A 26546-nucleotide genomic window follows, 5' to 3' on the forward strand; every position below is an offset into this window, starting at 1 on the left:
GCAAGGTGTGCTATATTCCCAGTATTGGGAGTTTGGGCAAGGTGTGCTATCATCCCAGTATTGGGAGTTTGGGCAAGGTGTGCTATCATCCCAGTATTGGGAGTTTGGGCAAGGTGTGCTATCATCCCAGTATTGGGAGTTTGGGTAAGGTGTGCTATATTCCCAGTATTGGGAGTTTGGGTAAGGTGTGCTATATTCCCAGTATTGGGAGTTTGGGCAAGGTGTGCTATATTCCCAGTATTGGGAGTTTGGGCAAGGTGTGCTATATTCCCAGTATTGGGAGTTTGGGCACGGTGTTCTATCTTCCCAGTATTGGGAGCTTGGGTAAGGTGTGCTATATTCCCAGTATTGGGAGTTTGGGCACGGTGTTCTATCTTCCCAGTATTGGGAGTTTGGGCACGGTGTGCTATCTTCCCAGTATTGGGAGCTTCGGCAAGGTGTGCTGTATTCCCAGTATTGGGAGCTTGGGCAAAGTGTCCTCTGTTCTCAATATTAGGATTTTGGTCGAGATGCAGTCTTGTCATCAGAAGCTTTTTGTGTGTGGGACACTCCAATTACTAAAGTGTACTATGAGCTGTGGTAACTGGGAGAAGTATCAGTCTGCAGACGTTCCAAATTATCTCAACAAGTTACACAAACATCATGATCTCATCCAGTGGCTTGCGTTTGAAGCCTGGCACAGTGGCACTTTTCGCTGGATAACCAACCGGCAGCAGCAGCAGCAGCTTTTCATTCACTGGGCGCCCAAGGATAAAATGCACTCGAGGGCCACAGTTCAGAGGGGTCGTGGTGACTGTCACAAGGCCAGCATTCTGGGGGGAGAGGGGTGAAAAACATTAAAATTTTACTGCACAAATTCATCCTCAACTTAGGCTGTGAGATAAGAAAATATCTTTGAGAGATAAGAAGCCACTCGAGTGGGGGGCTGGTATTACTGATGTGATGTTGCTATGTGATAACGTTGCTGTGATGGAGACCAGCTGCACCCAATCCCTTTCTGCTGGCTGCTTGTTAACCATGTCCAAAATCTACATAAGAGGTGATCACTGAGCTGCAATAAGATTCTTGAAGCCCGATGTTATGGCCATCTCAAGCTGGTTCCCAGCTGTGGATCAGTGGCAGGACTCTCACCTCTGAGTCATGAAGGCTGTTGGTTCAAGTCCCACTCTAGAGATTTGAGCACACAATCCAGGCACACCTCAGTGCAGTACTGAGGGAGTGCTGCACTGTCGGAGATGCTATCTTTTGGATGAGACGTTAAACCGAGGCCCCATCTACCCTCTCAGGTGGATGTAAAAGGTCCCACGGCATTACTTGAAGAGCAGCATTGTCCGGGCCAATATTTATTCCTTAACCAACATCACTGAAACAGATTATCTGATCATCATCTTATTGCTGTTTTTGGGAGCTTGCTGTGCGCAAATTGGCTGCCGTGTTTCCTTACATTACAATAGTGACTACACTTCAAAAGTACTTCATTGGCTTTGGGATGTCCTGAGGTTGTGAGAGGCGGTATATAAATCCGCCTTTCTTTCTTTCTTATCAATGTTGGTGAATCCAAACAAGACAAAATGCTATAGATTGGGCCCCAAGGTCCCTAAATTCCCAATCAGAGCATCCGGGATGGGAACAATGCCTGATCTTAGAACCTGAGCCAAGTTGGGCTCTGCTGCAGAGGGCCCTGGAGAGACCATACACTCCCTGGTGGTCTCGCTGTTCAGTCAGGCAGTCCTGCAGCACTGCACATGTATGGGCTGTGGACTCCATCATAGCCAGTACTAGGCACAGACAGCTTTGTGGTTGAGCTACTGGACTAATAACCTAGAAGTCATGAGTTCAAATCCCACCATGGAAAGTTGTGAAATTGAATTCAATAAATTGGGGTAATTTTTGGGCTGATAGCAAGGGGAAAAATGGCCATGATAACTGATGGATTGTTGTAAAAACCCAACTGGATTCAATACTACCCTTTAGAAAAGGGATCCTGGTGTCCCCACCTAATCTGGCCTGCATAATTCCAGTCCCACACCATATGGTCAAACTTTCGTACCCTTTGAAGTGGCCAAGCAACTCAAGGATGGGCAATAAATATGACCTTGCCAATGTCATCCACATCTCAGAAACACTTTTTTAAAATACTCTAAATCGAAATAGCCCTTTAGGAGGTGAGTATCATCCATTCAAAGGACTGCCTTTTTACTATTTCCTGGAATGTAACAATTCTTTGTGATGAATCAGCCTGCAGTGACTTTTTGAATAAGCCAAACAGGCCTCACATCTGGGTTACATAAGAACATAAGAAATAGGAGCAGGAATAGGCCAATCGGCCCCTCGAGCCTGCTCCGCCATTCAATAAGATCATGGCTGATCTGATCCGAACCTCAAATTTAAATTCACGTCCAATTTCCTGCCCGCTCCCCGTAACCCCTAATTCCCTTTACTTCTAGGAAACTGTCTATTTCTGTTTTAAATTTATTTAATGATGTAGCTTCCACAGCTTCCTGGGGCAGCAAATTCCACAGACCTACTACCCTCTGAGTGAAGAAGTTTCTCCTCATCTCAGTTTTGAAAGAGCAGCCCCTTATTCTAAGATTATGCCCCCTAGTTCTAGTTTCACCCATCCTTGGGAACATCCTTACCGCATCCACCCAATCAAGCCCCTTCACAATCTTATATGTTTCAATAAGATCGTCTCTCATTCTTCTGAACTCCAATGAGTAGAGTCCCAATCTACTCAACCTCTCCTCATATGTCCGCCCCCTCATCCCCAGGATTAACCGAGTGAACCTTCTTTGTACTGCCTCAAGAGCAAGTATGTCTTTTCTTAAGTATGGAGACCAAAACTGTATGCAGTATTCCAGGTGTGGTCTCACCAATACCTTATATAACTGCAGCAATACCTCCCTGTTTTTATATTCTATCCCCCGAGCAATAAAAGCCAACATTCCGTTGGCCTTCTTGATCACCTGCTGCACCTGCATACTAACTTTTTGATTTTCTTGCACTAGGACCCCCAGATCCCTTTGTACTGCAGTACTTTCCAGTTTCTCACCATTAAGATAATAACTTGCTCTCTGATTTTTCCTGCCAAAGTGCATAACCTCACATTTTCCAATAGTGTATTGCATCTGCCAAATCTCCACCCACTTACCCAGCCTGTCTATATCCCGTTGTAGGTTTTATATGTCCTCCTCACTCTCTACTTTCCCTCCCATCTTTGTATCATCTGCAAACTTTGATACGTTACACTCGGTCCCCTCCTCCAAATCGTTAATATAGATTGTAAAGAGTTGGGGACCCAGCACCCACCCCTGCGGAACACTACTGGCTACTGGTTGTCAGTCCGAGAATGAACCATTTATCCCAACTCTCTGCTTCCTGTTAGATAACCAATCCTCCACCCATGCCAGAATATTACCTCCAATCCAGTGATTCTTTATCTTGAGCAATAATCTTTTATGTGGCACCTTGTCGAATGCCTTCTGGAAGTCTAAATACACTACGTCCACTGGTTCCCCTTTATCCACCCTGTACGTTATGTCCTCAAAGAACTCAAGCAAATTTGTCAGACATGACTTCCCCTTCATAAAGCCATGCTGACTTTGTCCTATTAAATTATGTTTATCCAAATGTTCTGCTACTGTCTCCTTAATAATAGACTCCAAAATTTTACCCACCACAGATGTTAGGCTAACTGGTCTATAATTACCAGCCTTCTGCCTACTACCCTTTTTAAATAAGGGTGTTACATTAGCAGTTTTCCAATCTGCCGGGACCTTTGCCGAGTCCAGAGAATTTTGGAAAATTATTACCAAAGCATCCACAATCCCTACTGCCACTTCCCTCAAGACCCTAGGATGTAAGCCATCAGGTCCAGGGCATTTATCCGCCTTGAGTCTCATTAATTTACTGAGTACCAATTCCTTAGTGATTTTAATCGTATTTAGCTCCTCCCCCCCCCAGAGCCCCCTGTTTGTCCAGTGTTGGGATATTCTTAGTGTCCTCTACCGTAAAGACTGAAACAAAATATTTGTTCAGCATTTTTGCCATCTCCATGTTTCCCACCATTAATTTCCCGGTCTCATCCTCTAAGGGACCTACGTTTGCCTTAGCCACCCTTTTTCTTTTTATATAACAATAGAAACTCTTGCTATCTGTTTTTATATTTTTTGCTAATTTATTTTCATAATCTATCTTCCCTTTCTTAATCAATCCTTGAGTTACTTTTTGCTGTCTTTTGAAGACTTCCCAATCTTCTATCCTCCCACTAAGTTTGGCTACCTTATATGTCCTTGTTTTTAGTCGGATACTATCCTTAATTTCTTTACTTAGCCACGGATGGCTGTCATTTCTTTTACACCTTTTTTCCTCAGTGGAATATATATTTTTTGAAAGTTGTAAAATAACTCCTTAAATGAACACCACTGCTCATGTACCGTCTTACCCTTTAAACTATTTTCCCAGTCCACTTTAATCAATTCCGCTCTCATACCATCATAGTCTCCTTTATTCAAGCTCAGTACGCTTGTTTGAGAACCAACCTTCTCACCCTCTAATTGGATATGGAATGTAACCATGTTGTGGTCACTCATTCCAAGGGGATCCTTAACTAGGACATTATTAATTAATCCTGGCTCATTACACAGGACCAGGTCCAAGGTTGCCTGACCCCTTGTAGGATCAGTTACATACTGCTCAAGAAATCCATCCCTAATACACTCAATAAACTCTTCCTCAAGGCTACCCTGCCCAATTTGATTTGTCCAGTTAATATGATAGTTAAAATCCCCCATAATTATAGCTGTTCCCTTATTACATGCCCCAACTATTTCCTGATTAATACTTCTTCCAGCAGAGTTGCAACTATTAGGAGGCCTATATACTACGCCCTCTAGTGTTTTTTTCCCCTTATTATTCCTTATCTCTACCCAAACTGTTTCATTGTCCTGATCTTTTGTCCCAATATCATTTCTCTGCATTACAGTGACTCCTTCCTTTATTAACATAGCCACCCCACCTCCCCTTCCTTCCTGCCTGTCCTTCCTGATTGTTAAATACCCTGGCATATTTAATTCCCAGTCATTGTCACCCTGCAGCCATGTTTCTGTAATGGCCACAAGATCATACCCATACGTAGTTATTTGTGCCGTTAACTCGTCCATTTTGTTACGAATGCTGCGTGCATTCAGATAAAGAACTTTCAAATATGTTTTGTGACACTTAGTTCCTGCTTTTTCCTTTTTTAACACTTTACCTTTTACTCCATACTTTCTGTCACTTCCTGACACGCTTTCCTCTGTCTTCCTGCTCAGGTTCCCAACCCCCTGCCACAGCTTTGATGCTGGGTTAATCACCTTACGCCTTCTAGTTTTTATTTTATCTGTCGTGCCTAAAGTACACTTTCTTTCCGCTGCTCTACGCTTTTCCCTTTCACTTGTTCTTGAACAACTGTTTGTACTATTTGTATTGTAAATTTCCCCTGGGTCTTCCCCTCTCTTGCTGCTCTCAACTTTATTCTCTTCTGACTCCCCGCTCAGGTTCCCATCCCCCTGCTACTCTAGTTTAAACCTTCCCCAACAGCACTAGCAAACACCCCCGCGAGGACATTGGTCCCGGTCCTGCTCGGGTGTAACCCATCACGCTTGTTGGCATCAAGGGAAGGTGATTTCCAACTGTCGGTCACCACATTTAAAATGGCTTCTAACTGCTGGTCTCTCCATTTATAATGGGTTCTAACTCCTGGTTTCTCCATTCGTAATGGATTCTAACTGCTGGTCCATCAATTTATACTCGGTTCCAACTGCCAATCTCCATTTATAATGGGTTCTAGCAGTTGGTCTCCATTTATAATGAGTTCTAACTCTCAGTCTCTCCATTAATAATGGATTCTAAAAGCCGGTCTCTCCATTTAAAAGGATTTCCAACTGCCGGTCACTTTATTTTTAAAGGGCTCTAACTTCCACTCTCTCCATTTATAATGGGTTTAAACTGCTGGTCTCTCCATTTTTATTGGGTTCTAACTGCCTGTGGCCATTTATAATGGGTTCTAACTCCTGGTGTCTCCATTTTTATTGGGTTTTAACTGCCATCCTCTATTTATAATGGATTCTAAGTCCAAGAGTTTCCATTTAAAATGGGTTCTAACTGCCGGTCTCTCCATTTAAAATGGCTTTGAACTCCTGGTCTCCCCATTTACAATGGGTTCGAACCGCTGGCCTCTCCATTCATAATGGGATCTAACTGCTGGCCTCTCCATTTATAATGGGTTCTTAATCCTGGTCTCGCCATTTACAACGGGTTCTAACTCCTGGGGCGTCATTTTAGCACCCGCTATCGGGTGCGTTCCTGGCGGGGGGCTCCAAAAATCAGAGAATCCTGGCGCGGGACCGGAGCCCGCCCCGAACCCGCGCACTTCCGGGTTCCCCGCTGACGCGCCGGCGTGCGCGCGCAGCCCCCGCTGGTGGGAATCCCGCAGGCAATTAAAGCCAGCGGGGTGCCACTTGAAAGTATTTATTTAGGTATTTCAGGTCATTAACTGACCTGATTAAGGGATTATGTGAGGAGGGGTGGGATTTTAGAGCAAACTGGGACTGTTTCCCATACTGGGGGAAACACTCCCAGGTCAAATGGACGTGTTGCAGCTGTCAGCCTGTGGCAGCTGCAAAGGTCCATTTGACAGGTTGGGGGGGGGGAGACCCTCACCCATTGCAGGAGGCCACTCTGTCACTTGGGACAAAGTTTGGCCTCCACCACCCTCCTCCTGACAGTCAAAGTCACCAACCTGTACACTTAGCCCGGGGTCCAGAGACATGTACCTACCTTGCGGACCCCCTCGGATGTACATCTTGCGGATGGGGGCCGCCGTAGCTGCAGTCATGACCTCCTCGGAGGGTGAACAGCATCACCAGCCTCGCCATCCACGCCGTCCACCTCTGACACGTGGAGCTCCACAACAGAGTGCTGTGACACATCCACCTGTACAGCAGGAGGGAGGGCAACCGCAGAGAGAGATGCGTCGCAGAGGGCACTACCCTCGCCACAGGGTCCACAGACCGAGGCTCAGCCTCCCGGACCTCTCTGAGCAGCAGTGCACACGGAGGCTCAGAGTCACTCGACATGTAGTCGTGGACATCTGCAGCCTCTTTCATGCCGAGCTGCTCCTGGCTGGCCCGAGCACCATCTTCTTACCTGTTGCTGTCAAAGTCACCACTGCCCTCAACAACTTCTCCTCCGCATCCTTCCAGGGTGCCACTGGGGACATCACCGACGTCTCTCAGTCGTCTGCGCAAAAGAGCCCTGCAAATACACCTACACCCACTCTGCAGTGACACAATGGGTGGCATCAGTGGTGGGTCCTCATAGTGATCCTCAGGAGCGGGCATTATTGCACAAACCAGACAGGATTCACGAAGACATGGCAGTAGTGGTGCCAATATAAAATGTAATGTGAGTTGGTCAGAAATTCAATATAAGTAACACCCATGACAAACCCTCAAACACTCTTGTGCATCCCCTTCATGCTCACAACACATTTGCCTTACGCTGCCTACTGCACATATGTGATGCATGCCCTGTGGCTGCAGCACAGGTAGTGGCAGGTTGAGTGAGGCTGACCGTGAAAGAGATGCATGAGAGGGTGAGCATGAGAGAGAGCCATGAGATTATATGAGGATTGGGTTGAGTGGTAGTGGCGGGATGAGTACTGGCGAGGTGAGTAAGTGCAGGTAAGATGAGGATGAGGTTTGAGTGGGTGTGAGGGGTGATGTGACAGAGTAGTGTTGGCAGTGCTGAAGGAGATGTGGGGTGGGGGCAGTGATGTGGCAGACGGAGTGTAGGGGAAAGACTACGTGTACTCACTTTGGCTGACCTACTGAGGTCATTGGAGCGCCTCCTGCACTGTATGCAGGTGGGCGATATGTTGGTTGCGCTGGTGACCTCCTCTGCCACCTCGAGCCAGGCCTTCCTGGTGGCAGAGGCAGGCCACTTCCTCCCGCACGCCGGGAGGAAGATCTCTGTCCTCCCCCTCCTCCTCACCCCATGTATTGATACCTGGATTGAGGCATCATTAAACTGGGAGCAGCCTTCCCCTGGGCTGCTCCATGCTGTGATTTTTTCTGTTTGTTGCAGCATCTGTCAGTGGAGGACTGCCCCTTTAAATAGAGCGCCTCCAGCTGACAGATCTTACTGCGCATGCGCAGCCCGCCCGACCCGCAGATCAGCAGTGGGGAACCTGGAGGAGCAGGTAAGTGGATCCAATTAGTGGATTGGATGCTACAATCGCGCGGGAAGCTGACTAATTTCACCGGGCGCGTTACCCACGCGCCCGATAGCCCCCCCCCCGCCGAGAACCCGCAGCCCTGCTAACATCGGGCCCCTGGTCTCTCCATTGATAATGGGTTCTAACTGCAGGTCTCTGCATTTATAATCACTGGGATGAGGATTGGGCAGGTTGTATAAAAAGGAATAGGAATCCACTCCACTAGACCACTGCCCAGGCTACGAAGTTGAAAATTACTCCCATACATTTTAACTCATGCAAGCCCCTGGCACGGACTCTGGCCTGAGGTGTACTCTGGTGGGCAGGGCTTGTTCTAGGAGTTGACATCAGTTAACTCTACCCCTGTCCTTCTCTAATTTCTTTTCTACCTGCACTCATGCCCTCTCCGAGCTCATCTTGTCCATGAGACCCACCTCCTGCTGGGAGGTGGCAGTCGATGTCACAGGGCAAGGTGGTGCTGTTGAAGTTAAACCTTGGTGAATTGGGGCAGTGCATCCTGGAGATCATACTTACTGCAACCACAGTGTGTTACATGTTCAGAATTACCTGCAGAGCTGCCAAGAGAATGCCACAGGAAATTGAAACACTGATCTCATTGTAGTAATGGGTCTTCTTGCCAGTGGGTAGGATTCCATAAACTTGCTTAAATATCAGGATGAGATAGGGTGCAGTATCCAGGTAGTCTTTAATCCAGTTTGTCCTACAACGGAAAAACAGTAATCATATACTTTAAATAGCCTCCTTTGCAAATTTCATTTGGAGTATTGACCGCATCATGAAGCACAGGCCTCAGGTTTTGGGCTCAAATGTGTACTTGCTGAGGGGGTGCTCCTCCAATCTGTAAAAGCAAACAACAAAAAAAAAGTGCAGGAATCTCTGAGTCCTTGTACAAAGGTGGCACTGCCAACTACAGGTAGGTGCAGCCACAACAACACTCAAGGAGCTCGACACCATCCAGGACAGGGCAGTTCACTTGATTGGTGCCCCTGTCATTGGACTCGATATCCACCCCCTGACCACTGGTGCACTGTGGTTGCAGTTTGTATGATCAACAGGGTGCACTGCAGCACCTCAACAAGATTATTACAACAGCACCTCCTTCCCCCGTGACCTCTACCGCCACCTCCAAGCTCCCCTCCAAGCAGGAGACGGGTTTCATGGACAAGGTGAGCTTGGAGAGGGCTAGAGGACGGATAGGAGCGAAGTTAGACAAGGACAGAAGTTCAGGGAAATTACAGGAAGCGTTAGTGAACACAGGGAAAGAACAGGAAACATCAGTGATCACAGTGAAACACAGGGAAAGAACAGGAAACATCAGTGATCACAGTGAAACACAGGGTGATCACAGTGAAACACAGGGAAAGTACAGGAAACATCAGTGATCACAGTGAACCACAGGGAAAGTACAGGAAACATGTGAAACACAGGGAAAGTACAGGAAACATCAGTGATCACAGTGAAACACAGGGAAAGTACAGGAAAAGTACAGGAAACATCAGTGATCACAGGGAAATAGAGGAAACATCAGAGAAAGAAGGGAAATACAGGGAAAGCATAGGAAAGGTTAGATGGAAACGTCACCGTAAAAATGAACATAAAATCCAAAGAATGGCTTTAAAAATATTTTCTCCTTTCTCCTCTGCCACTGGGCTCCAAGCTATGGGCTTTCAAAAACTCATCACTGTGGATGGAAATGAAACTGGGCGACTTCAATGTAAACACCAGGCAGTGAAACAGGCTGCGAAAACCCGTCATTAGCATGCAGCACACGTGCTGAATAAGGCTGGCCGCCAGTGATCAGCACAGGGTACGGCCCTCATGGTTAGGGTGTGTCTTCAGTAGGGTGTCAAGTGAGACCCTTCACTACTCAATTGCCCAGCCCCCGCTCACCTAAACCTTACTGACAGGAACAATACTACCGGGCAGAAAATTCCCCCTCCCCCAACATGTCGCCTTTACTTTGTGAAATGGCCTTGAATCACTACACCGATAAACAATATTTTTTTTTCTAATTGCAGGTTTCAATGTTACGAGCCTATAATTCCCAGGATTAATCTTTGGATTTTTTGAACTAATTTGGATCAGGCTCCCAGTGCTTTCTACTGTGTTGAACCAGCTGCCCCTTTGCTACCCTGTATTAGAATCATAGAATCAAACAGCACAGAAGGAGACCATTCGGCCCAATCGTGCCTGTGCCGGCTCTTTGAAACCTATCCAATTAGTCCAGCTTGATTGGCACCCCATCCGTCACCCTAAACATTCACTCCCGCACCGTGACTGCAGTGTGTACCATCCACAGGATGCACTGCAGCAACTCGCCAAGGCTTCTTCGACAGCACCTCCCAAACCCGTGACCTTTACCACCTAGAAGGACAAGGGCAGCAGGCACATGGGAACAACACCACCTGCACGTTCCCCTCCAAGTCGTACACTATCCCAACTTGGAAATATATCGCCTTTCCTTCATTATCGCTGAGTCAAAATCCTGGAACTCCCTAACAGCACTGTGGGAGAACCTTCACCACACGGACTGCAGCGGTTCAAGGCGGCAGCTCACCTTCTCAAGGGAAATTAGGGATGGGCAATAAATGCTGGCCTTGCCAGCAACGCCCACATCCCATAAACAAATTTTAAAAAACTCCCCTCTGCTCGTTCCCCGTAGCCCTGCAAATGTTTCCTTTTCAAGTATATATCCAATTCCCTTATGAAAGTTACGATTGAATCTGCTTCCACCATCCTTTCAGCTAGTGCATTCCAGATCATGACAACTCGCTGCTTAAGAAACATATCTCCTCATCTCCCCAACTCCTCCACCCCGGCTCTTTCGCCAATTTTCTGGGGGAACTTCAAACGACCATTTCGCGACAAAGGGACTTAGGGGTTCAGGTACATAGATCATTGAAGTGTCATGAACAGATGCAGAAAATAATCAATAAGGCTAATGGAATGTTGGCCTTTATATCTAGAGGACTGGAGGACAAGGGGGCAGAAGTTATGCTGCAGCGAAACAAAACCCTGGTTAGGCCGCACCTGGAGTACTGTGAGCAGTTCTGGGCACCGCACCTTCGGAAGGACATATTGGCCTTGGAGGGAGTGCAGCATAGGTTTACTAGAATGATACCCGGACTTCAAAGGGTGGTAGAAGTTTGGAACTCTCTTCCGCAAATGGCAATCGATACTAGCTCAATTGCTAAATTTAAATGTGAGATAGATAGCTTTTTGGCAACCAAAGGTATTAAGGGATATGGGCCAAAGGAAGGTACATGGAGCTAGATCACAGATCAGCCATGATCTTATCAAATGGCGGAGCAGGCACGAGGGGCTAAATGGCCTACTCCTGTTCCGACTTTAACAGAAGGTTTAGGGGATTTCTTTAAGTGTCTAGATACTGGACAGCTAAATTTTCAACAAATCCCTCTGCCGCCCCAGCGTCAAGACAAAAGGAACCCACTTTATACGTGTGCGTAGAGTGCGCGAGGTCACAACCCCTATTCAGTTATTTGAGGGAGCTGCTCCTCAACTTCTGGCTGCACTTCAGCTCTACACTCCTTTGGCCACCCGGTTATGGAGGGGGGAGGGCGGGTGGGTCAGAGGACTTTCTCGGTGGTATTAGTGGTGCCTTTAAAGAGGCACTTGTAGTACTGACTCTTGTCAGGTGATACTGGGGCAACTCAGTGCTTCTGAGTCAGAAGGTTGTGGATTCAAGCCCCACTCCACAGACCTGAGCACAAAATCAAAGCTGACACTCCAGTGCAGTACTGAGGGAATGCTGCACTGTCGGAGGTGCTGTCTTTCTGATGAGACGTTAAACTGAGACCCTGCCTGCCCTCTCAGGTGGACGTAAAAGATCCCATAGCACTATTCGAAGACCAGGGGAGTTCTCCTGATGTCCTGGCCAATATTTATCCCTCAACCAACACCTAAAAAAGATTATCTGATCATTATCTCATTGTTGTTTGTGGAACCTTGCTGTTTCCCTACATCATATCAGTGACTACGTTTCAAAATTACTTAATTGGCTGTAAAGCGCTTTGGGGTGTCCTGAGGTTGTAAAAGGCGCTATATATAAATGCAAGTCCTTTCCTCTTATTGATCCATTAAAATTGGCCCAATGGGTAAGGTTAACATCGGTTGACTTTCCACATGTCAATCATTAAGCAGAGCAACTCATCATGTGATTGGACGTACCTCAACTGCTTTATGTCAGAGACCCATTTCTTTCCCATTCTCTTCATATAGTTCATTTCTTCTTCTTCCTCAATTATTTCACGAATTTGATGCTTTGTCACCGGGTCTTGTACAACTACAAAGGTCCAGGGTTCTGTGTGTGCTCCACTTGGAGCGGTCCCTTTAAGACAGCAGGCAAACATCTCATTTAACATAAGGCCATTGTTGACCAGCCAGTATAGAGTCATAGAATCAAACAGCACAGGAGGCCATTTAGTCCATCGTACCTATGCCGGCTCTTTGAAACAGCTAACCAATTAATCCCACTCCCCTGCTCTTTTACCCACAGCCCAGCAAATGTTTCCTTTTCAAGTATATATCTATTCTCCTTTGAAAGTTACTATTGAATCTGCTTCCACCACCTTTTCAGGCAGTGCATTCCATACCTATCTTAATCCTTTAGTTCAAAGGTTCCCAAATTGGCTGGGACAGGGGCGTGATGGAGTCATTAAGGGGGGGGGGGGCGGCGAGGAGGATGTCAGGTGTAACGCAGTAACAGGTAATGCCTGCAATAAATATTATCTCCATTGATGGGGCTGTAACCCTTCCCTCAACTCTCAGGTTGTTTGCTCAACTCTGCTCTCTCCAAAACTTAGGCATCCCCTGCAAACAGTTCCAGTTTTCAGGCACTTTCCTCAGTTTAAATATGTTTCTTTTAGTCTGTCTTCTGCTCCGTACAGCATCAATTGCTTTTTGGAAGTTCTCACAAGCCCTGGGGTTCCAACAGCCTTAGAGAAATAATAAATTAGCAGCAAGTCGGTGCCCCTCCCCCGGCTCTGCTTCAAAAATCCCTTTAAAAGTTCTTTGCCCGGAATTCTGCTGCTTTGTGGAGTTTTAGTTTTGTTCCTGTTTCACAATCCTCATGAGCCGTTGGGTCTCCCGATGTCTACAGGGAATAGATAAACAGCCTCCTTAAGTGGTAGCATTCTCGCCTCTGAGTCAGAAGGTTGTGGGTTCGAGTGCCAGTCCTTGGAGTTGAGCACATAATCCAGACTGACACTCCAGTGTAATACTGAGGGAATGCTGCACTGTCGGAGGTGCTGTCTTTCAGATGAAACATTAGACCAAGGCCCCATCTGCCCCCTCAGGTGGACGTAAAAGATCCCTTGGCACAATTCGAAGAAGAGCAGAGGTGTTCTCTCGGTGTCCTGGCCAATATTTATCCCTTAACCAACATCACTAAAACAGAGTACCGCATTGCTGTTTGTGGGATCTTTGCTGTGTGTAAATGGCTGCTATGTTTCCTACATTACAGCATTGACTACACTTCAAAAACACTTCATTAGTTGTAAAGCTCTTTGGGACGTCCTGAGGTTGTGAAATTTCTTTTATCTTCCCTTCAAAACAAAAAGGCCTCAAAAATTACTTTACTGCCCTGTGCTCTGCACCTTCCTGGAAAGTTTGTTTTGCCCTGCTTGGATTTCCCATTTCTGCTTGCTCATTTCAAATTTAAAAATAAATTAATAATTGTATAGACACTCGTGGGCTCTCGACATTTGCACAAGAAAAATGAAATCTATATTTTACGCCCTCCAACGATTTATTGCTCCCTGTTCCATCCCCAAACGACCTGAGCGCAGACCCGTTCTAGTTCTGTTTGCAGAGGATTGTCCAACTGGCTCCCAGCTCACATCCCCAACCCAGAGAGTTGGGGGGTGGGGGGGAGGCCCACAGTCTCCCTTTCAGTCAAGTTGGAGTGGCTGGGAGATTCCCAGGATCTGCTCGCCCTTCGCTGGCGTTATTTCGGCAGAAGCTCGGTGGAAACCCTATTTACACATTTCCAGCAAAACTGGAAAAGATCGGAGGAATTTTGCAGCCGGTGAGTTCTAATGATGTGATTGGACTTCATCTTAAAACCCAAAAGTGTAAAGGAGCAGGCCCTTTGGCCCAACCAATCGAGGCACAGGGAGGGAGAGAGAAAGAGAGGAAGGAGGGAAGGAAGGAGAGAGGAGGGAAGGAAAGGAAGGAAGTAGGTTGGTAGTCAATTAATTCCTAGTAAAGTGAAACCTCCTGCTCCAGAATTTTGCCAAATTTGCTGTTTGTTTTGTCAGAGCTGAGACTGAAGAGGTCTGGTTACTACCTGCTGTCCTGATGATACTGTCAATCACCTCCCTCGGTACCATTTCCTCACTGAAGAAGCGGACACTTCTCCTCTCGTTCATCAGCTGGTAAAACCCGTTGGCTCTGCGGATCATTTCATCCTCTGGGTAACGCTTCGGTGAATACTGGATGTGTTGCACTTCAGAGTCGTTTTCAAGACACTCCCCAGCTGGAAATGAAAGGATAATAGTGAAAGTTGGTGGGTTAAACAGAACTGTGTAGAATTAATCAATCCATATGGGACTGGCACACAAACAAAAATAATCTGAATTAAAAACTGTCAGAGTACAAAACATCCATGAAATTTTGGCCCAGAGGGTACTGGTTCAGAGTCACTGGTCACTCCAGTAAGTAGACCTCATATCCCCTATGATCCAGAGCATGCCGGATTGAAGTCAATGGAAATAAAAATTGGGAGAGATATAAAACAGGCTGCCAACTCGCTGTCACCCGTTTTACACTACTGCACAAAGTCAAGATCTACCCCAAACATGTTAAGCTAACCAGATTGTAATTACCTGGATTAGCTCTGTCTCCCTTTTAAAAATGCTTACTACGTCGGCCGCCCTCCAGTCCTTTGGCTCACATCCACATTCAATACAGCCCCGAAATTTAGGAACATAGCAAAAGGAGTAGGCCATTCAGCTCCTTGAGTCTGTTCCACCTTTCAGTGAGATCATGGCTGATCTGTGTCCGAACTCCATCCATTTGTGAGAGTATGAAAAGAAACATGCAAGGGATATCAAAACCAATACGAAGAACTTTTATATTTATATTAGGAAAAGAGGGTGGTCAGGAGCAGTGTTGGCCCCTTAAAAACTGAAAGTGGGGATATTGCCATTGACAATGAGGAAATGGTGGACATGTTGAACAATTACTTTGCGTCAGTGTTTACAGTAGAAAAAGAGGATAGCATGCCGGAAATCCCAAGAAAACTAATATTGAATCGGGGACAGGGACTCGATAAAATTAACATAAGTAAAGCAACAGTAATGAAGAAAATAATAGCACTAAAGAGTGACAAATCCCCAGGACCAGATGGTTTCCATCCCAGGGTTTTAAAGGAAGTAGATGAGCACATTGCAGATGCCCTAAGTATAGTCTTTCAAAGATCTCTAGATTCAGGAACTGTCCCTCTGGATTGGAAAATTGCACATTGAGAGAGAGGGAAACCGGGGAATTATAGACCAGTTAGCCTAACATCTGTTGTGGGGCAATTGCTGGAGTCTATAATTAAGGATAGGGTGACTGAACACCTCGAGAATTTTCAGTTAATCAGAGAGAGCCAGCATGGATTTGTGAAAGGTAGGTCGTGCCTGACAAACCTGATTGAATTTTTTGAAGAGGTGACTAAAGTAGTGGACAGGGGAATGTCAATGGATGTTATTTATATGGACTTCCAGAAGGCATTTGATAAGGTCCCTCATAAGAGACTGTTAGCTAAGATTGAAGCCCACGAAATCGAGGGAAAAGTACAGACTTGGTTAGGAAGTTGGCTGAGCGAAAGGCGATAGAGAGTAAGGATAATGGGTAAGTATTCACATTGGCAGGATGTGACGAGTGGAGTCCCGCAGGGATCTGTCTTGGGGCCTCAATTATTCACAATATTTATTAACGACTTAGATGAAGGCATAGAAAGTCTCATATCTAAGTTTGCCGATGACACAAAGATTGGTGGCATTGTAAGCAGTGTAGATGAAAACATAAAATTACAAAGGGATATTGATAGATTAGGTGAATGGGCAAAACTGTGGCAAATGGAATTCAATGTAGACAAATGTGAGGTCATCCACTTTGGATGAAAAAAGGATAGAACAGGGTACTTTCTAAATGGTAAAAAGTTAAAAACAGTGGATGTCCAAAGGGACTTAGGGGTTCAGGTACATAGATCATTGAAGTATCATGAACAGGTGCAGAAAATAATCAATAAGGCAAATGGAATGCTGGCCTTTATATCTGGAGGACTGGAGTACAAGGGTGCAGAGGTTATGCTGCAGCTATACAAAACCCTGGTTAGACTGCACCTGGACTACTGTGAGCAGTTCTGGGCACCGCACCTTCGGAAGGACATATTGGCTTTGGAGGGAGTGCAGCGTAGGTTTACTAGAATGATACCCAGACTTCAAGGGTTAAGTTACGAGGAGAGATTACACAAATTGGGGTTGTATTCTCTGGAGTTTCGAAGGTTAAGGGGTGATCTGATCGAAGTTTATAAGATATTAAGGGGAACAGATAGGGTGGATAGAGAGAAACTATTTCCACTGGTTGGGGATTCTAGGAGTAGGGGGCACAGTCTAAAAATTAGAGCCAAACCTTTCAGGAGTGAGATTAGAAAACATTTCTACATGCAAATGGTGGTAGAAGTTTGGAACTCTCTTCCGCAAACGGCAATTGATACTAGCTCAATTGCTAAATTTAAATCTGAGATAGATAGCTTTTTGGCAACCAAAGGTATTAAGGGATATGGGCCAAAGGCAGGTATATGGAGCTAGATCACAGATCAGCCATGATCTTATCAAATGGCGGAGCAGGCACGACGGGCTGAATGGCCTACACCTGTTCCTATGTTTCTATGTTCCTATGTTCATTTGCTTTGACTTCATATCCCTTAATACCCTTGGCTAGCAAAAATCTATCAATCTCAGATTTATAATTATTAATCAAGCTAGCATCTACTGGTTTTTGTGGGAGAGAGTTCCACATTTCTACCACCCTTGGCTTGAAGAAGTGTTTCCTAACTTCTTTCCTGATTGGCCTGGCTCTGATTGTAAGGTTATACCCTCTTGTCCTGGACTCCCCCACCAGCAGAAAAAGTTTCTTCCTATCCACTCTACCAATTCCGTTCAAAATCCTAAAAACCTCAATCAAATCGCCCCTTAACCCTCTATATTCTAGAGAATACAAGCCTAGTTTATGTCATCTCTACTCATGATTTAACTCTTGGAGCGCTGGTAACATACTGATGAATCTGCGTTGCACTCCTTCCAAGGCCAATACATCCTTCCTAAGGTCCGGTGCCCTGAACTGTACACAGTACTCCAGACGTGGTTTACCCAGGGCTTTGTCGAGCTGTAGCAAACTTCTCCCCTTTATATTCGAGCTCTCTAGGTAGCCATGGAAATAGTGGATGCATTGGTTGTCATCTTCCAAAATTCTATAAATTATGGAACAGTTCCTGTAGATTGGAGGGTGACAAATGTAACCCCACTATTTAAAAAAAGGAGGGAAAGAGAAAACAGGGAGCTACAGACCGGTTAGCCTAACATCAGTAGTAGGGAAAATGCTAGTGTCTATTATAAAGGATATGATAATAGGACACTTAGAAAATATCAACAGGATTAGGTAAAGTCAACATGGATTTATGAAAGTGAAATAGTGTTTGACAAACCTACTAGAGTTTTTTGAGGATGTAACTGGTAGAATAGATAAGGGAGAACCAGTAGATGTGGTTTATTTGGCTTTTCAGAGGGCCTTTGATAAAGTCCCACATTAGAGGTTAGGGTGCAAAATTAAAGCACATGGGATTGGGAGTAATATACTGGCATGGATTGAAAATTGGTTAACAAACAGGAAATAGAAATTAGGAATAAATGGGTCTTTTTCAGGGTGGCAGGCAGTGACTAGCAGGGTACCGCAGGGATCAGTGCTTGGACCCCATCTATTCACAATATATATCAATGACTTGGATGAGGGAACCAAATGTAATATTTCCAAGTTAGCTGATGATACAAAACTAGGTGGGATTGTGAGTTGTGAGGGGGATGCAAAGAGGCTTCAAGGTGATTTAGACAAGTTGAGTGTGTGGGCAAATACATGGCAGATGCAGAAAACATGGATAAGTGTAAAGTTATCCACTTCGGAAGGAAAAACAGAAAGGCAGAGTATTATTTAAATGGTGATAAATTGGGAAATGTTGATGTACAAAGGGACCTGGGTGTCCTTGTACACCAGTCACTGAAAGCAAACATGTAGGTGCAACAAGTAGTTAGGAAGGAAATGGTATGTTGGCCTTCAGTGCAAGAGGATTTGAGTATAGGAGCAAGGATGTCTTACTGCAGTTACACAGGGCCTTGGTGAGACCACACCTGGAGTATTGTGTGCAGTTTTGGTCTCCTTACCTAAGAAAGGATTTACTTGCCATAGAGGGAGTGCAGCGAAGGTTCACCAGACTGATTCCTGGGATGGCAGGACTGTCGTATGAGGAGAGATTGGGTCGACAAGGCCTGTATTCACTTGAGTTTAGAAGAACGAGAGGGGATCTCATTGAAACGTATAAAATTCCGACAGGGCCAGACATTTTGGATGCAGGGAGGACATTTCCCCTGGCTGAGGGGATCTAGAACGAGGGGTCACAGTCTCAGGATACGGGGTAGGACATTTAGGACTGAGATGAGGAGTAATTTCTTCACTCAGAGGGTGGTGAACCTGTCGAATTCTCTACCACAGAAGGCTGTGGAGGCAAGTCACTGAATATATTCAAGAAGGAGATAGATAGATTTCTAGACACAAAAGGCATCAAGGGGTATGGGGAGAAAGCGAGAACATGGTATTGAGATAGAGGATCAGCCGAATGGCCTACTCCTGCTCCTACTTTCTATGTTTCTATGATTACCAATGTAACCAGTTAAGGTAAAGCATTATATAAGCTTCCTGTAATATTGCTAACCTTGATAGGGAAAAGCATTATGTTAGCTTTCCCTGTGAACAATGGCTTTCTGTTCATCCAAAACAAGCTTTTGTGTTACTTTGTGAAGAAAGTGCTTCTTTGAATAATGAGCATCTGGTGTCATTCTCATCTCCTGTTCATAACATAGGTAAAGGGAGTTATCCATACTTTGGTAGGAGCGAGATGCTTTGGACAAATATAAGAGTTCTTGATAACTCGGAGGCAACTAATCATAAGGGAGGCTAATGATGTCAGGTATTCTGTTATCTGAGAAGTCCAGGGAGTTTTTGTATGCACAGACCCTGAGCAGTTTTGATAAGGGGGATTTGGGTAATATAAATAACAATGTTTAAAGACTGAGTCACAGCTTGGAGACAGAGAAAGCTATTGATGTTTGCACATGGCCCATAAAGAGCTAATGTGTCTTAAAACATATAAAAGTTGGGGACAGTTTCATATTGATTAGAATGTTCTCGGAGCGAGGCTGGACTGCTCAACTAATCAAAGACCTTCGAGAGGTGCACCTCAAATCTTCGTAAAGTGATAAACTTTGTCAGGTTGTATTATGTTTAATTGTACTCTTGTATCTTAATAAAGCTATTATACTTTGGAACAAAATACCTTGCAGTTTTTTTGATTACTGACGTAACCAGCTCAATCACAGAGTGACTGCTGGAACCAGCTCAGTCACATGAATGACTACCGATGTAACCAGCTCAGCCACGAGTGACTACCTATGTAACCAGTTCAACGGGCGCAACAAGGAACAATTTCTCCCCCATAATTCCCCTTCGATACAAGTCCTCTGAAACACTTCACAATGCTTGGTCTTTGCACTCTCTTCACGTTTGAGGACCTAATGGACTGTGTCAAGGCTGCAAATGCAGTAGAGCTGGATGGAAAAGCATTGTAGAATGAATTGCGTGTACTCCATGAAGTAATGGCAAAGTTCCAAGGAAATTGAACGAATGGGTCACAAGTGGGCCAGATGTGTCTCTAACTTCAAGTGCCCAGCTTTCCAGAAGTTAGTGGAGTAAATGCTATCCGTTCCCGGTCCAGTGGATTGACTGTTCTCCACACTGAAGAATCCATGGCTGGATGGAGAGAAGTAGTAGGAGAGTTGCCCATGTCAAGCCTGAACTATTGTTAAAGTTCACTTCAAGAAGTCATCAGTGAGTTCAACAATTTCAAACTCGGAAGAAAGGACCTCTTGAAAGCAGCGAAGAGCAAAAAAAAAATACGCCTTTTAAAACTTTAACTTCTTTACCCAGAGAGTGATTAGAATGTAGAACTTGCTACATGGAATAGTTGAGGCAAATAGCATAGATGCATTTAAGGGAAGCTAGAAGCTAGGGGAAGAGGGCGAAAGGAATAGAAGGATATGCTGGTAGGGTGAGATGAAGTGGAGTGGGGGAAGGCTCGTGTGAAGCATGAGCACTGGCATAGACCAGTTGGGCCGAATGGCCTGTTTCTGTGCTGTAAATTCTATGTAATTCCATGTAAGAGGAGTACTCCAGCCATTACACACACTGCCCTTTAGGAGGCAAGAATAAGAACTCTATTATTTAGCATTAGTTTTATTAAGCTGCGTATTAATCCTCACAAATTTCACAAGCCTCTCTCTAACCTTGGCATTAGTTGCCGATGGTGTATTTTGGCAGCAGAATCACCGAATTTATCTTATTTTTTTTATGAGATGAAAGCAGATTGATAATTTACAGAGTTAATAACAAACAGGCCTACTGTCTCATATGCCAGCTCTGTAAACAGCAAAAACACTTGTTTTCCCCATACAGATTTTTCTTGTGTTGGGCAGAGTCTATTTTAATTTCATGTCATTGCTATTTATTTCTTTTATAAATGGCAGAGGTTCTTTGAAGCAATGTTTATTTTGGAGCAAATTATTGTTGGTACTAATAGCATGTGAACATTCGCCCTGTTCATGCGTCCCTCCTCTGCTGTGTTCATTTATTTTTAAATGAGTTAACGGGGGTACGGTAGTGTAGTGGTTATGTTCCTGGACTAATAATCCGGTAGACCTGGTCTAATCATCCCACAGAACAAGAGTTCAGATCCCACCATGGCAGTTTAAAAATTTGAATTCAGTTTAAAAAATCTGAAATAAGTATCAGTAAAAGTGACTATGAAGTTGTTCAGATTATGGTAAAAACCCAACTAATGACCTTACCCGGTCTGGCCTACATGTGACTCCAGTCTGACACCAACGTAGTTGACTCTTAACTTCCCTTGCTCAGTTGTAGCATACTGCAATGGTTCAACAATACCTTCTCAGGGATTGGCAATAAAGCCCACATCCCAAGAATAAATAATAATGAAAAAATAGTTGAGAGGAATATTGTACAAGCTTCAAGTTCATATCAAGGTTGGTGTGCATGTTCATTTAACTTTGCACTCTGTACCCAAACTCAATAAGTAAGTAATCAAAGTCAAAATGATAGTGATTCTAGGCCACTAACAACTGGAGTTACAGGCCAAATATACTACCAGAGACCTTTCACTGAAAACCTTACCCCTCAGATAATGCAGCAGTCCGTGCCCGCATACAGCAAGACCTGGACAACATCCAGGCTTGGGCTCATAAGTGGCAAGTAACATTCGTGCCAGACAAGTTCCAGGCAATGACCATCTCCAACAAGAGAGAGTCTAACCACCTCCCCATGACATTCAACGGCATTACCATCGCCGAATCCCCCACCATCAACATCCTGGGGGTCACCATTGACCAGAAACTTAACTGGACCAGCCATATAAATACTGTGGCTACAAGAGCAGGTCAGAGGCTGGGTATTCTGTGGCAAGTGACTCACCTCCTGACTCCCCAAAGCCTTTCCACCATCTACAAGGCACAAGTCAGGAGTGTGATGGAATACTCTCCACTCGCCTGGATGAGTGCAGCTCCAACAACATTCAAGAAGCTCGACACCATCCAGGACAAAGCAGCCCGCTTGATTGACACCCCATTCACCGCCCTAAACATTCACTCCCTTCACCACCGGCGCACTGTGGCTGCAGTGTGTACCATCCACAGGATGCACTGCAGCAACTCGCCAAGGCTTCTTCAACAGCACCTCCCAAACCCACGACCTCTACCACCTAAAAGGATAAGGGCAGCAGGCGCATGGGAACAACACCACCTGCACGTTCCCCTCCAAGTCACACACCATCCCGACTTGGAAATATATTGCCGTTCCTTCATCGTCGCAGGGTCAAAATCCTGGAACTCCCTACCTAACAGCACTGTGGGAGAACCTTCACCACACGGACTGCAGCGATTCAAGAAGGCGGCTCACCACCACCTTCTCAAGGGCAATTAGGGATGGGCAATAAATGCTGGCCTCGCCAGCGACGCCCACATCCCATGAACGAATTAAAAAAAAACACCACCAGCAATCAGAGGAATCTGCTGATGGGATCAAAGATTGTTGTTAGATGGACAGACACCAGATGCTCCCCTCATATCTACCAAGAATCGCCACATGAACCACTGCCGATTAAACAAACCACATTCATTGTGATAACAAAAAGTCCCAACCTATTTTGGTACTGTGGCTCATCCACAAGTTGCCATATTCGTGAGAGTTTAGTTTTCAGGGGCATTAGTTTTTCCAGGAGGGAACTGGGGGAGGGGGGAGTTCGTTTTTTTTGGCGGGGGGTTAGTTTTTTTCGTGGATTTGTTTATTTGGAATGAGCCAGTTCGTCTGCAACTTTTTCCACTCCTGCACTGTCCTATGATCCTTCTGGTCCAACTGGATGTTCCTATACATCTCACCAGTGCCAGTATTGTAATGATGAGCTTTTCTCACAGCCTCCCCATTGCTTCAGTATCATGGCATTAGGCTAACACTTTTCCATCCTTTGTCCCACAAGGCGGTTTAGCTGGTTAGTAAACTGGGATACTTCCATGGTGAAATCAGGGTGCCATCATATTGCCAACTTTACATGCTGCCGAATTAAATTTTAATTATTTTTCTTGGTCAAAAAGTGGGAAAACAAATCACACCGCAAGAATCTTGTTTCAAATTCTAGCACAAACTTTGGTCACCGAGGATTCTATCTGGCCGTTGATTCTGCAGCTGAAGTGAGGCAGCCCAAAAACCCCACAATGGGGCAATGATGCCTCAAACTTAGAAACTCCTGTGTGAGATTTGGTGCCCAGGTTAGATACCAAACTCGCCCGAGTCAGAAGGTCATGGGTTCAAGTCCCGTTCCAGACACTTTAACACATAATCTCGGCTGTCACTGTTTCCTACGTTACAACAGCGACTTCACGGCAAATTACTTCATTGGCTGTGAAATGCTTTGGCATGTCCTGAGGTCGTGAAAGGCACTATATAAATGCAAGTCTTTCTTTTCTTTTCAAACTGCAGTAATATCAGCCTTCGAAGCCGAGAGCTCCAAGGAGAATTTTATGTTCATAAAGCATATCCGTGGAAGAACTTAACCAATAGCACAGCACAGTGCATTTCAGTTGAAGGAAAGTCGATGACAGCTTTAATGGAAAAACTGAAATGGCTTTAAGCAACAGTTTTGTTAAATTTACCTCTTCTGCTTTCCAGGAAAGACATTGGGGATGAAATTGCTTCTGGGCGGTGTGTAAAATGGGCTGCTAATTCGCAATCACCTGTTTTACAATCCGTCCAAGAGAAATTTCAACCCTAATGTCTTTTCTGGAAAGCAGAAGAGGTAATTTTATCTTAAGGGGGCCGGAATACAAAGAGATGGGAGTTATGCTAGTTAAATAAAGCTCTGGTTAGACCCCATTCAGTTCAGGAAGGATATTTAGGGCTTGGAGGGGGTGCAGCACAGATTCACCAGGATGATACCGGGGCTAAAAGGGTTAAATTATGAGGACAGGTTGCATAGACGAGGCTTGTATTCCCTTGAGTATAGAAGATTAAGGGGTGATCTAATTGAGGTGTTTAAGATGATTAAAAGAGTTGATGGGTAGATGGAGAGAAACTATTTCTCTGGTGGGGGAGTCCAGAACAAGGGGGTATAATCCTAAAATTAGAGCTAGGCTGTTCGGGGGTGATGTCAGGAAGCACTTCTTCACACAAAGGCTGGTGGAAATCTGGAGCACTCTCCTTCAAAAAGCTGTTGAGGCTAGGTCAATTGAACATTTCAAAACTGAGTTTGATAGTTTTTTGTTAGGCAAGGGTATTAAGGGATACAGAAGCAAGGGGGTAGATGGAGTTAAGATACAGATTAACCATGATCTAACTAAATGTTGGAACCGGGTCGAGGGGCTGAATAGTCTACTCCTGTTCCTATGTTTTTCACTCCACCCAAGACCAATTTCACCACCACCTTCATGATAAGATTAGTGTCCAATGCTATTTCTTTTTATCTTACCCATCTCTTCTACGCTGAGCTCTGTCTCATCTCGCAGGTCTTCATCTGCCCAGGGTCTGGAGCTGACACTCTCTTCAGTTTCGACCTTTCTCTCTCCCTTCGCTTTTCTCTTATTCCTCCACAGGGCGGCCAAGCAAATACAAATCACTGCAATAATGAAGGGGGTCAGGGAAGAGACGAGAGCCATGGTGAGCAGGTAACACAGCACTGTGTCTGGAGCTGTACTCCACTTGCCTAACCAGTTGAAGGGCTTGCCAACTCCGTTGCAACACAGCGCCAGCTAAAGCAAGTTCAGTTATTTGGACTGAAGCATATATTTGCACTGAAGCACGTATGTTTTCAACCAATCAAAAAAAAAACTGTCAGTATTGTGCACCCTACTGTCTGCATCACACACCTTAAAGGGGCAGTCTTCATGAAAAGTGTTTGACAAACCTTTATTTCTAGGTAGCAGATGTGCCCGTCATTATGTTCATGCACCTTTTAAGCCACAGGATCACAAAACAAGTTTTGATGAAGAGGCCCTCAAGCCCATTGATCTGGTTCTTCCAGAATTCCTCCCCTACTTATAGAATCTTACAGCACAGAAGGCCATTCGGCCCATTGTGCCCATGCCGGCCCTTTGTAAGAGCTATCCAATTAGTCCCACAGCCCTGCTCTTTTCCCGTAGCCCTATAAATTTTTCTTTTTCAAGTATATATCAAATTGCCTTTAGAAAGTTACTATTGAATCTGCTTCCACCATCCTTCCAGGCAGTGCATTCCAGATCGTAACAACTCACTGCGTAAAAAAATTTCTCCTCATCTCCCCTTTGGTTCTTTTGTCAATTATCTCAATCTATGTCCTCTGGTTACTGACCCTCCTGCTAATGGAAACAATTTCTCCCTATCTACTTTGTCAAAACCTCTCATAATTTTAAACACCTATTATACCTCCCCTTAACCTTCTCTGCTCTCAGGAAAACATTCCCAGGTTCTTTAATGTCTCTACCGCTCTTCCAATATAAGATCTAGTTGTTTCTAAGAACATAAGAAATAGGAGCAGGAGTAGGCCAATCGGCCCCTCGAGCCTGCTCCGCCATTCAATAAGATCATGGCTGATCTGATCCTAACCTCAAATCTAAATTCATGTCCAATTTCCTGCCCGCTCCCCGTAACCCCTAATTCTAAAAACAAAAGAAGTTTATGAAACAATTTCTGATGAATAAAGCACTCATTTAATATCAACAGTGAAAAGGGATGAATGTGTGCAGGTTATACATTGATGAATGGCAGTAATAATAACTAGCATATGAACAGGAGTAGGCCATATAGCCCCTTGAGCCTGTTCCGCCATTCAATGAGATTGCAGCTGATCTGTGACCGAACTCCATATACCTGCCTTAACCCCATATTCCTGCCTTAACCCCATATCCCTTAATACCTTCAGTTAACAAAAATCTATCAATCTCAGATTTAAAATTAACAATTGAGCTAGCATCAACTGCCGTTTGTGGAAGAGAGTTCCAAACTTCTACCACCCTTTGTGTGTAGACGTGTTGCCGCACTTCACTCCTGGCTCTAATTTTTAGGCTACGTCCCCTCGTCCTAGACTCCTCAACCAGCAGAAATAGTTTCTCTGTATTTACCCTATCAGTTCCCCTTAATATCTTGAAAACGTCAATCAAATCATCCCTTAATCTTGTAAATTCCAGGGTATACAACCCTAGTTTGTGTAATCTCTCCTCGTAATTTAACCCTTGGAGTCAATGATTCATTCTAGTAAATCCATGTTGCACTCCCTCCATGGTCAATATATCCTTCCTCAGGTGCGGTGCCCAGAACTGAACACAGTACTCCAGGTGTGGTTTAACCAGGGCTCTTACAGCTGCAGCATAACTTCTACCCCCTTGCTAGTGAGTAT

General features: G+C 44.9%; 1 protein-coding gene across 2 annotated transcripts; it reads right to left on the reverse strand.

The window, feature by feature from the left end:
- Window positions 1-629: 629 nt before the first annotated feature.
- Window positions 630-24831, reverse strand: iyd (iodotyrosine deiodinase). 2 transcript variants are annotated; one of them, XM_067988379.1, is made up of 6 exons: window positions 24645-24831; window positions 20096-20109; window positions 14586-14766; window positions 12467-12626; window positions 8825-8978; window positions 630-812 (listed from the first exon to the last, which is right to left on the reverse strand). In XM_067988379.1, exons 1-6 carry the CDS (start codon window positions 24829-24831, stop codon window positions 630-632), a joined length of 879 nt encoding a protein of 292 aa, XP_067844480.1. The 2 variants fall into 2 exon arrangements, with proteins under 2 accessions (XP_067844480.1, XP_067844479.1); XM_067988378.1 differs by lacking the exon at window positions 20096-20109 and having other exon boundaries at window positions 14586-14774.
- Between the last annotated feature and the right edge of the window lie 1715 nt (window positions 24832-26546).

This window comes from Heptranchias perlo, chromosome 8, assembly GCF_035084215.1.
Source record: "Heptranchias perlo isolate sHepPer1 chromosome 8, sHepPer1.hap1, whole genome shotgun sequence".
Lineage (NCBI taxonomy): Eukaryota > Metazoa > Chordata > Chondrichthyes > Hexanchiformes > Hexanchidae > Heptranchias > Heptranchias perlo.